Source organism: Pelmatolapia mariae, linkage group LG18, assembly GCF_036321145.2.
Source record: "Pelmatolapia mariae isolate MD_Pm_ZW linkage group LG18, Pm_UMD_F_2, whole genome shotgun sequence".
NCBI lineage: Eukaryota > Metazoa > Chordata > Actinopteri > Cichliformes > Cichlidae > Pelmatolapia > Pelmatolapia mariae.
The window spans coordinates 21,490,684-21,503,070 of NC_086243.1; the positions used below are offsets into that span (position 1 = coordinate 21,490,684).

Sequence of the window (12,387 nt, forward strand, 5' to 3'; positions counted from 1 at the left end):
TTGTGTCTCATCTGTTTCTTTAAATTGTGGCATGACTCCTTTGAGAATCATACCACGGCTCCTTTTTGAGATCTGGCCTACTTCACTTTGTCAGACAGTTTCTATTTCTATTTCTATTTAAGTGATTTCTTGATTCAGCAGGTCTGGCAGTAATCAGGCCTGATTGTGGGTAGTGAAACTGAACTCTGAATGCTTTCCAAAAAATGTGGTTAATCACAATAATTCATACAATCATGTATGCATACAAAATTGTTAAATCATGTACATGTACTACATGTATGGAGGTAATTACTTTTTCACATAGTGCCTGGTAAGTTTGGATAGCTTTTTTTTCCTCTTAAAAATGAAATAATCATTTAAAAACTGCATTTTGTATCAGGTGGTCTTTGTCCATTATTAAAGTTTTGATAATCTGAAATATTTAAGTCTGAAACAAAAAAAAAGAAATCTGGAAGGGGCAAATACTTTCCACAACCCTGCATACAGACATAGATGGAAATAAAGATATTTCAGTTTTATTTTCTATCAGTAGCTTCAGGCTGCAGGGTTACACTCACCCTCGACTGCTTTGTTTTTGTCTTCTTCACCTTCTGGAGACTCGGCCCCTTCTGACAGCTCTCCTGAAAAAAAAATGTTTTTGTTATTATTCTGACTTTACTTATACATTTAAAATCAGCGTTTAAAAACATGCAATACTCCTAATGAGTAATTCTAAAATACAGACCCACAGAATGGTCTGTATAACGAAGGCAGCATTAAATTATGTACAATCCCCAAATCTACAGAATTTAATCTGATCTGAAGTTGCAACCTCCAAACAGAATATTTTGCTCAGTGTAAATGTAATGCTCTGTATAAAGAGATGGAACAAGCTGATAATACTGTCAGAAAAAGTTGAATATGATAATATTTTAAAACTTGAAGCAAACACTGGGAAAATGAAAATGGGGAAATTTGATGCTCATAAGCTAAAAATATGATTAAAGGAATTTTGCATTTGCTCTCTTTTTTCAAAATTTAAAAAATTGGATAGAAAAAATCCTCCTTGTGTTTCTCATTCTGTTCTAATACAATAACAAACCTATTCTTGGATTAAAAAGCTACAACAATCCATCAAACTGATTAGTCAGTCCAAGTGACACGTATATTTTAATTTCAGCTTTTCATATGTGCTGATGTGAAGCTTTTTCATCTCAAATCGGATACTGTTCACAGTATCTGGACTTCAGAGTGTTGTTTTGATGAAACGAGACATAAAGATCCCATGATTTGCTTTAAGGGTGGGTAGTTTTTTATTCTGACTTTGAAGGGAGGGATTTGGTCCAGTCTAGTTAGGAATTAACAAATATTTTGTAAACATTCATATGTACTCGGAAGATTTCATTAAAACGTTACATTTTGGAAGTTAATCTAAGACTACACTGATGCACTGATCAATATCAAATTCCATGGAAAAGTTAGCTATGTTCTGCAAACTTTTATGATCACTTAAGCTCCCAGAAAAAGTTTGCATGTCAGTAAACTGTATGTACTGACTGCAACATGTAGAGGATTGGGCCTTAGGTCACGTCTTTTAAAAGCCGGCCATGCTGTGGGATTACATAGTTTAAAGGAAGTACCGTTCTGCAGTGGGGGGCTGTTGTGCGTGGCACTCCCAGGCTGTGCTCCCTGCTCTGTTTTCCCTGTGTTACCATCTGGTGGTGTGCTGACCTCTTCCGACTCGGGCGACTCTCCCTCCAATTTGTCCTCCTTTGGTTCAGGCTGTTCGGATTCTGCTTGGACCTCCTGGGGCTCCATCGACTCTTCCTGCTGTGCTCGCTCCTCCGCTTCCTTCTTAGCTCTTTCCTCTGCTTCTGAGGTAATATGGAGTATGGGAGCAGTTTAGAAATATTCATAACTCCTTATTTTTTACTTTAAATGAGGAAAATTCGAGATGACGATTAATAAACAGTGTTTTTTGTTAACACACAACGCAACTTTGCTGGAGCTGTACTTTGTGGACTTTAAATGTAAGTCTAACATTCTTTCTTTTAGCTCTGTTTTTGGTCTCCACCAACTCACAAGACATGTAGCTTCAGTCTATTGTTTTTTGTGCTACTGTAGTATGAAGAAAATTAAATACAAATTAATCCACACTGACATACTGATCAGCAGTGGTGTATTATTTCATCATGTCTCAACAGATCATGTTCCCACCAATGCTGTTGTTGTGCAGGCCAGTTAAAACCCCCCTGCGAATAACTTGAAAGCATTGCAGCTTTTTTAAGCCAATTTTCTGTGAAGAAGGTCATGATCTGTTTGGACAGATCAGTTTTACCATGGCCATAAATCACCATATTTTCACTAGATCGAACTGTACTATACCTTTAGCAGCCTGGGCTTTCCACCTCTCTCTGTTTTGATAAACTTCTTCATTCCACAACGCTTTGAAGTTCTTCATGTCCACCGTCAGCAGAGAGCCCGGGCCCGATGAGCTGCTGTCGGAGCCCATGCTCTTGACACTGTGCCTTTTGCTTTCATCTGAACTAATACTGTTCAGACTGGACAGACAAAAAAGAAAAATGTAAACAAGAGATAAAGTATCTAGAGGTATTCAAGCAGCTCTCAGAGACTGAAATCGGGCCACTTTTACCAACACTGGGCATCAACTGAAAAACACCAATGCTGTGTTTGATATTCTCCCATCACGCATTGTTAAGGGCTGCTTTGATGTAATTGGACCGAGCATTCTATTCTTAATGAATTTTTTTCTACTCTCTGGATCTGGCCCACTGGCCTTTAAGCATGGTGTAGTCCAGCCTATTCTGAAAAAAAAGAATCTTGATTGTTATGATCTTTTGAACTATAGACCGATCTCTAAGCTTCCGTTTCTGTCCAAGATCCTGGAGCGACTAGTTCTTTCTCAGCTTCAGGCGTATTTAGACGCGAACAACATTGCAGAGAAATTTCAGTCTGCCTTTAAGCCACGGCATAGCACTGAAACGGCCTTGCTTAGAGTTCTCAATGACCTTCTTGCAAGCACTTACTCTGGACGCTCTGTGGTCCTGGTTTTATTGGACCTTTCCTCTGCTTTTGATATGGTTGATCATAGCATTCTTCTACTAAGACTTGAGCATACTGTGGGTATAAGAGGCACTGCCCTCAACTGGTTTAAATCTTATCTTGCTGACAGGTCTTTCTCGGTTAATTTGGGCAACTTCTCATCTTCCTCTGTACCTGTACGCTGTGGTGTGCCTCAAGGATCTGTATTAGGCCCTATTCTCTTTTCACTATATCTGCTCCCTCTTGGAGCAATTTTTGAGAAGTATAATATTGCCTTTCATTGCTATGCTGATGATATACAGATTTATTTTGAGATTACTGACGATCTTGCTATGTCTTTTCACTATTTTCGTGAATGCATGCGTGAGGTTAAAGATTGGTTCAAGAGTAATTCTCTTGTCCTGAACGAAAAGAAAACGGAGATCGTGGTGTTCGATAGTAAAATCCCCCGCGACCAATTGTGTGCTGCTCTGATGCCTTTTGCTAGCTCCCCTTCTGATTATGCCAGTAATTTGGGCATATTACTGGATAGCTCGTTTAAATTTGACAAGCAAGTGTCTGCTGTTGTGAGGTCCATTTCTAAGGCTAAGCGCTATATTCCGCACAATGACCTGGAAAAACTTATTCACGCATTCGTGACTTCCAGGTTGGACTACTGCAACTCTCTTTACATTGGCCTTTCCTCCTCCCTTCTCGTCAGATTGCAGACTGTCCAGAATGCGGCGGCACGCCTTTTGACAGGTAGCAGGAAATTTTCTTCCATCACTCCTGTTCTTGCTGGCTTGCACTGGCTGCCAGTTAAATACTGTATTCAATTTAAAGTACTACTTTTCACTTACAAAATTATTAATAATTTGGCGCCGAGCTACCTCAATGAGCTTCTTAGGTTGCACACTCCTGTCAGAGCACTTAGATCTGCTACCCAACTTCTTCTGGAGCAACCTCGTTCTCGGCTGAAATCTCGCGGCGACCGTGCGTTTGCTGTAGCTGCCCCAGTCTTATGGAACCATCTTCCTGTTGCTATCCGGGCGTCTGACTCTATGCCACTGTTTAAATCACGGCTGAAGACTCATTTATTTAATCTTGCTTTTCCACCTAGTTAACATTTGGTGTGCGTTGGTACATTTTTATCCGTTATGCTTGTTAACTACTTTTATATATTATGATTGTCAAGGTTTTATAATTGATACGTGCCAGGTCCTTTCTCTTTTCCCTCCCATCTCCTTTTTCCTATTTTATTTTTTGTCAAGCACCTTGGTATACCCTTGGTTTTTTAGTGTGCTTTATAAATAAAGTTTATTATTATTATTATTATGTATCTGCTGAAAAGAGGTTAATGCAGTTGCATGGCTGCAGCTGGTGGTGTTTAAGACAATGGAGGCATTAGCATCATTGCACAAGACTGGCTGAAGATTTTAAGGAGTTTTCAAGAACAATTTCTTAACGGAAAAGATGTCAGATATTTCAGTCAAAAAAAAAACACACATTGCGTAGATCATCTGGTCTTTCATGGGAGATATTAATGAAAGATTAATTATGCAAATTATCATTACCAAAGTGTAATACCGCAAGCCAGCAAAAGCTGTTTTAAATTAGTAAACCAATGTGCCTACTCAGTGAGCGGCAAAGTGGCAAAACACATACTTGAATTTGTTTCTTTACTTTTACCATCAGCCTGTGTGTGATTCTGTAGTGATATACAGAAATTAGTTTGGGGAGTTGACAGTAGGAGGAGGTGCCACTGAAAAAGAATACCCCAGGGCAGCGTAATAAAAAATATACACTCAAAAAAGGTTAATGCAATCTGGTCTGATGACATCTATTTGCCTGGTATACAGTATTTAGTTTGTACCAAGCACATCTTTCTTAACAATTCATTATGTGAATAAATGAACCTTTGATTTTATAAATCACAGTTACATTTTACTCAGAATTATTGCTTCATGTTTTTTGAGGGTAAAGAATCGTTGTTTTGAATTTATCTGACCTGGTTCCTTTCTGTGATTGTGAACTTACTTCAGGTTGGTTCATTTTAACTCTTTGACCTTGCACTTCCATGTGAACGTATAAATTGCTGCCATCATATTTGTTAATCATGTCACACTTTGAAAGCTCCTGTTTTTCAAACAAAAGTCGGGCATTTAGAAGGTGCTCATGACTGACTGAACAATGGGACTTTTTATTATAGGCACTAAAAGTCACAGACCTCCAGCTGCAGGGAATTGCAGTTCTACACTGCTGGAAGACCCCTTTTAATGGATCAAAAAAGATATTCCAATTTATTATGTAAGGTACAAGAATGTCAGCTTCCTGCAATTCTTTTAATAGTTGCAGACTTTTAATTCAAAGTTACTAATGTCAGTGACGTTAGCCCTAGGGAAAAAAAATCTATGGGATCTTAAAAGTCAGAAGGAATCTGTCTCTGGGGATCATAAATGTCAAAATAAAATTCTTTTTCAGCTAAAAAAAACCTTGAGCTTTTAGATTTGTCTGCGTGTTGAAAAAGCAAGGAAGAAGCAGAGGTGGATAATCATAGGAAGAGAGACAGACATAGTTACAGGTGATTGAAAGCAGCTATAAACGGTGTGAAGAAACAGTCCAAGGAAAATCAAAAGCACCCAGGTGTGTACGTAGACAAAGAGACTGCACAAGTGGCAACACTATCTGAGATTTCCACTCGGTTAGCTTCGACTGGAGGCCCACTGAGTGATGCTAATGACTGCTGTTGAGGAGAACAGGGAGGATGATATTGATGTGCAGGTGCAACAAAAGATGCAGAGCCAGACTCCCCAAGTACTGCTTTATTTTGCAATGAGCCCACTTAACAAAACATAAAGTTTAAACAATTTACAGACTAAAGTTTTTTAATTATCTTTCTCGTTATAGTTTAAATATTATGAACAAAAAAGCAAGCGGAATGTACTTTCTTATTTGGGAGCTTTGAAAGCCTTGCACATACGTGATTGAGTACGAGGCCGGAGGAAAAGTATTGAGCCAATTAATTAAACCAGTGAAGGCAAAATCGCTTCCTTTTGTATCTCGAGAGGCTTTTGTGCATGCCAATCCAGCACCACAGCTCATTCTCGATCACGGACGGTGAGGTGAACTCGACTAGCATCCCTAAAATGTCAATTTCAAGGTGTGTAGCTCTGCTTGATGAAAGGTGGAAACATTTCCACGCACAGAAATGGATTACTCATGGGAGACTCATCTGCTGTTCTCAATACTTCCATTAGATATGCCGTTATTGCAGCAGGGTTGTTGAGGTCTAATCTTGTCATTGAGCAAGTAGTTTCTTGGAAAGGTACACGAGGAGAGAAAACAGCACATTTTTTTTATTCTTGATCGACGAGGCTGGTTGAATAAAATGTAATCTGATTTACATACAGTCACCCACTTCCATCTGCTTGGTTTTCTGAATGAGCTGCACAAAAAAATCTAAACTTTTTATTACTAAATGATCTCTGAGAGAAACCACTGCAGCTTACCTTGAGCGTCTGAAACCAGTCAAACCGGAATGGGAGGCCTCCTCAATGAGTGGCGTGACAATGCGCTCCATCATGTCGGTGAGCACAGTAAAGGTTGGCACTACGATGAAGTCTATGAATCCTGGAGATGAAGACGTCGGCAAAGGTAATGTTAGCATGTCTGCAGTATATAGTCACAGTCTATTTTGTGCTATTAAAGGTTAAAAAGAAGAAAAGAAGCCCAGAGCAAAAAAAACCTCTTTGTAACGTTAATTAGTAAAACAGGCAAACAGCAGTTTGTGATGTAGATGTAGACTGCACAATGTAATAATTATAGAATAATGACACATTTAGACTGGTTGACTATAAGCCTTCCTTTCTTCTTTGCCACTGGGTAAGAAATCTATCGGGAAAACTAAAGCAATAAAAAACAGAAAGAAGACAGTTCTTTGATTCTTCCAGTTAGTTGGAGGTCTGAATGAGAGAATTATTGGGGTAAAAACTACCAGGTAAAAGAAAATATTCCTGTTGGCGACGAAAATAAAGAAGTCAAGATGAGAGAGTGATAGAACCAAAAGTGAAATAGGAGTGAACCTCAGAGGGAACTCAAAACCTGCCTGCTTATCAGCAAATATTAGCTGCTGTTTCAAAATAGATACCAGTTTCCTATATGATTAGTGTTTCTGTGGAGACAGAATAAAATAGCTTATTTTGGTTTATTTTTATTTTTTTCACACATTTTTCTGATATTTTCTTGTTCAAATGTGGCAGACTTCAATTACTCGAAACAAAAATTAGCCTTTTTAATAATTTATGATGCAAAAAATATCAATAGATTCAGTAATCTTCTGTGAAAACATTAAGTACACCTTTGGCCTATGTAACCTCTACACTTTTAAACGTGTTCTAGCTAGTTCAAATGTTTGTCCATTCCTCAGTGCAAAATTCCTTCAGTTGCAAGATGTTTTTCCCCCAAAAAGTGGTGTACTGTATTGTGCAGATGGTTTATGTGAGGGTGGGGAAGCCTCTCACCGATTTGTGACTGTGCCACCATCGTGGACTTTCGGTCACAGAGTGGAGAGAACGGCAGCCCGAGCTCAGCTTCTTTGTCCCCCTGGAAACACAAGAGCTTCTTAAGTCAAAATCCTCCTGTCTTTGATATTTTTGGGCAAATACGACGCACCCTGCAGACATGCACACACACATCTTTGCCTACACACTTACCACTGCACACCATATGCTCACACTTCTATCAACAGACCTTGGATTCATCTGAGCCCCTCCCCGAGTGCGTTTGGGCCGCAAATGTGTTTCATTTTCTCCTCTGTTTTGTCACAAACAGATGAGATGTGGAGTCGGGAGGCAATGTTCTTTGGAGAGGCTATTTATCGGCAATTCGTATCCCCAGAGACAAAAGGCTCGTGAAAGCAACCACAATAACAATAGCACTGATAATGGGAACAATGTGGATTAATAATGGACGAGATTTAAGCAGTGTGGCACCATTTAAACGTCTGTCCTTCTTTATGAGATTTACAATTACGCCATTTATTATTTATAGCATAAATTCATTGTCACGCTGTACATTTTAATCTTCTATGGAGCACGTTGTTCTTTTTAAAAACACATTTGCTGGTGTGACTGCATATTTCTCTTGTTGGTAGTGTTTTGCAAAAGCTTCACATTAACAGCATTATTTCCCAATATTATTATTTCATTTTTTATGTTACACTCACATGAAGTGTGAAACACACTTCATGTGAGTGTGACTGAATCAAAAGAATAAATCGCTTTTGTTGACATAGCACCCAAAAACTAATACAACGCACCAGCGACAAAGATGAGCAATGACTAAAACCAAAAGATAAATAAACTGCATTTCAAATCATGTGTTTCATCTATCAGCAAGAAAGCTCAATATATTATTTCCAATGCCTTCCAATGCCTCTCTTCAACCTCATGTCTTCATGAAGGCTCTGTTGGACTGCGCAGTAGCACCTCAGAAATTTTCAATCTCACGCCAGCATTTAAAAGTCGATAAATCTTGCATGCTAGATATTCAATTCACCTCTAGGTGCTTGATATTGTAAGGTAAAGAACCTACAATAATACAGAGAAAACCCCAACAATCAGACAACCCCCTGTGAACAAGAACAAGGCAACAGTGGGAAGGAAAAACTCCCTTTTAATAAGAAGACTCAGAGAGGTGAATCCATCTGTCGCAATCCGCTGGGCATGAGGGGAGGGAAGATATCATTTTTAATGTATAACACCTTAGATGGTTTTTTTCAATAAATTAATTCAGCAAATTTAACAGGTGTCAGTTTGTCAAAATATAATCAAAGCTATAAAAAAACTCAAACATAGATAGCTACATGTGGCTTATTGATCATGGCAACAACATACTTCCGATTTATGACCCTGAATTCCAGAATTTCATGAAATTGGAGAGCATGATCTTCCCCCAAAGGCTTGATTAGTTCTCAGCATGACTACCTAGTAAACTGCCAGCTGAGGGTAAATTTGACCTTTGTGTCTGAGGTCAACTGAAAAGCATGCCATGTTCTCTCTGCATACATTTAAACCACCACTAAACCATACACTGTACCACCATCATCCAACATGTTACTCTGACGTAACAGAGGAACTCACCTGTCTGAAGAACTCCTCTAGTAGGGAGGTGGTCCAACGGTGGTGGAGGTCCCAAGTCTTGGCCGGGTGGCTGATGTCTGCTGTGTGCAGCAGCAAGGACAGCGCCTTTGGCTTGTCGATGCTAAGAGAGAGAAGACAGGCAGTTTTAAAAATTGCCATCATGGCTGTTTTCTTGAAAAGTCTAATGGTTTATGTTTTGTTTGTGTGTTTTTATAAATGAAAAAAGAAGCTATTTTTAAAGAAAAAAGAAAATGACAGAAGGAAAGAAGGACAAATCACCATTTGCGATGCAGCTAATTGATTTTGGAGGTATCATGATAAACTGTATTGATTGAGATCATTTTTGTGTTTCTGGCTTTAAAAAATGAATGTGAGTCAGAAATACTTTATCTGCCAAGTTCAGAACCAGCTTCAGGTTTTGCCAAAAACCTGGCAAAAAAATAAAAAATAAAAGTTGTTACAAAGACATTGCAGATTAATCTTGGATAAGATTAATGAAAGACCCCAGAAAAGATGCAAGAAAATGCCAATAACGGTAAGTATCCCTGGCACAGCTGCACAAGAGTCTACAGCTGTCCAGAAATGAGTCTGTACAAGAAATTCAGTGTAAGTGACAGGTTAGCTTTTTATTGTCTTTTATGTCTTACTGCACATTCACTGGCTTGAGTTTAGTTTTTCGTCCCCAGTCACTTAGAATATTAAAAAAACACTATTCCAACATGACAGCAAGACAGCAAAACTGGTATTGTTTTCACTTTGGGAGTCTTCAAGTGTGTGTATGTGTGTGTGTGTGCAATCATAGTATAACGAGGTCCTGGAGACACCAACTGTAGTGAGAACTACTACAAAGGCGGCTGTGAGGAGTGTGGCAGGTGTTTAAACAGTATGACTGCATATCTGTTGTATAAACGTAGATTATTTACTAAATGCGATAACATAGTTGGTATTGTTTGCACCTCGTGGGTCTGTGTGTATGTGTGTAATCATAGCATAATGTGATCCTGGACATAACAAATGTAGCATGATCCAGAAAGCCAGTAGTCTGTAGTTGATTTGAGTTTTTATGTCTTTCTGTTTCTGGGCTGACCACACGCGTGAAATATGCAGTCACAAAGATTTACAGATATTGGCTTGAAATCAAAATAACGGCCAATTCAGTGATGACTGTGTTGGTCACACTTTTGTGACACCAGTTCTTAGATCACAAAGACATAATCGTGGGTATCACAGTAACATGTAGTACAATACATACAATACATGTATAATTTCGTATTTATAACTATCCTAAATCTAATTTTCAATACTCAAAAACATGAAATGCTCTATTTTCATTACAGTAAGGAACCCCCTACCTCCAGCACTATGTGTCTATCTGTATATTCTTCCATCCATCCATTCAAAAGTCCTCTTCATTCATATTACTTCCACATTAAAACACAGTATGAAGATCATCTCAGCTCTAGAGAAATCGCTACCTAATATCAAAATCTCATGGTAAACGGACTGAATCATGAACAGACGCATATAGAAAATAGGCAGTCACATGAAAATGCAGGCACAATAATACACGCATAGCAGAGGTTAAACAGAGGTGAAAAAGACTAGCTCACGTTTTTCCCCTCATTCCATTTGTGGCAGATTGGGTCTTAAAGTGCACTCTAAGCAGGCCTGCAGCAGTCTGGTTTGAATTACTTCACATTAGAGTCTATTCAGCATCACAGCTCCCTGCAGACTGCAATCTCTTATTTTGGTGCATGCTTGCGTGTGTGCGTGTGTGTGAGCACCCAATACTCTCCCTTGACGATTACCTTCAGGTCAGCAATTTTCAAGTTATATTCACAAATACAGGGAACACAATATTGTTGATACCAATATATATTTTTAGGAAGCCACTTATCTACATATCAGTGCCTTCTGAGTAGTTTTCAGATAAGTGCTCGGCATTATCACGGTGAAAAGAATACCCTGAAGGTCAACATGTTTCTTGTCAATGCAGCAGCTGCATCAGCACTGATGAGTCATCACATCGCATGATAGTTTGCTTGATAGTGTTTTTATTTCTGTATGCACGCTTCAGCTCAGTGTCTGCATGTACAACAGTTATCGGTCACTGCAGTCGTGTTAGGGTGCTTAAAGTGCTTAAAAAGATGCACACCATTAATGCACTTAAAAATACCAACAGAGTATTATGTAGAACTTCTAAATGAATCAGGCACATATCTAACGTCATTCACTACCATTTAGTTTAAGCAAAGCAGGACCTAAACTTTGTTTTTTATATAGATTCACTGCAAGAATTTTAAAGAGAAACAAAGCTGTAGCCATTCTCCCTCTAGGATAACATTAAGAACCACCTCAGCATAATTTGCCATCCATATTTTTTATGTGTGGGTTTTTCTCTGCACTGGTTCACAGCTCAGTGGCTCGAGTCATTTTTTACTCAGGAACTGCAGCCTGATATTGACTGTCAGAGGTACAAACTTAAGGTGTCCATTGCAGTGAGATTGGATATTAAACAGGCCTTTATATACAACCCCTTTAGTACGACATCCACATAATATCCGACCAAGCCTATGTGAGAACAGAGCAGGCAAATATCTACTGAATTCACAGGGAGCCAACAGGCGTCACGTGTCCTTCCTCTTGCACAGTCTCTCCAAACAGTTCCCTTCGCCTTAAGCAAACAGAGTATTTGCAGTAGTGAGAATGCATCTTAAGTGCGCAGTCTTGCTGAAAAAGGGCAACTCCTGACATTTTCTTACTTTATTCTCTGGATATTTTCCAGAGTTAAAAACCTAAAAAACAGCGTCTTTGCAAGGTCACTTGCTAGCTGTAGCCCTAGTTTGGCTCCCACTTCGCCTCATTAACGCTACATCACATCTGTTACCAATTTATGTTGTTTGTATGGGTTCAACATAAATAAAGAAAATACACAAGAGATTACATGGTAGCCTTCTTGACAAGTTTACTTCATTTTGTAGTCTGTATTAGATTTTGGGAACGCACTTATATGAAAGTTTATCCCATAAGTGACTTTGTTTTAATTTTACTCTTTTCCTTTTTTTTATGATTATTCCATTCTGGGATGAAATTGTGTACCATTTATTTTCCCTAGTTTGTGTCAGTTAGGCATCCCTGTGGCATAATAAGAGATAAGAATATGAAATGCGAACATCAGCGGTTCACAACAGCCAAGTCAGTCGGTGAGAGAACCAGCTCTGTTAGA

The 12,387-nt window shown here is 38.8% G+C and overlaps 1 protein-coding gene across 5 annotated transcripts in view; it reads right to left on the bottom strand.

The window, feature by feature from the left end:
* LOC134617663 (dual specificity calcium/calmodulin-dependent 3',5'-cyclic nucleotide phosphodiesterase 1C-like) overlaps positions 1-12,387 on the bottom strand; it is a 66,861-nt gene that overhangs the window by 4,398 nt on the left and 50,076 nt on the right. For 4 of the 5 annotated variants that reach the window (XM_063462998.1, XM_063462997.1, XM_063463000.1 and 1 more), the window contains 6 exons: positions 9,162-9,282; positions 7,542-7,623; positions 6,531-6,651; positions 2,365-2,540; positions 1,620-1,853; positions 558-620 (listed from right to left, as the gene is read on the bottom strand). In XM_063462998.1, the coding sequence (XP_063319068.1) occupies positions 558-620; positions 1,620-1,853; positions 2,365-2,540; positions 6,531-6,651; positions 7,542-7,623; positions 9,162-9,282 (797 nt within the window). The remainder of the gene's footprint in view (positions 1-557; positions 621-1,619; positions 1,854-2,364; positions 2,541-6,530; positions 6,652-7,541; positions 7,624-9,161; positions 9,283-12,387) is intronic. The other variant, XM_063462999.1, reaches the window with a different exon arrangement.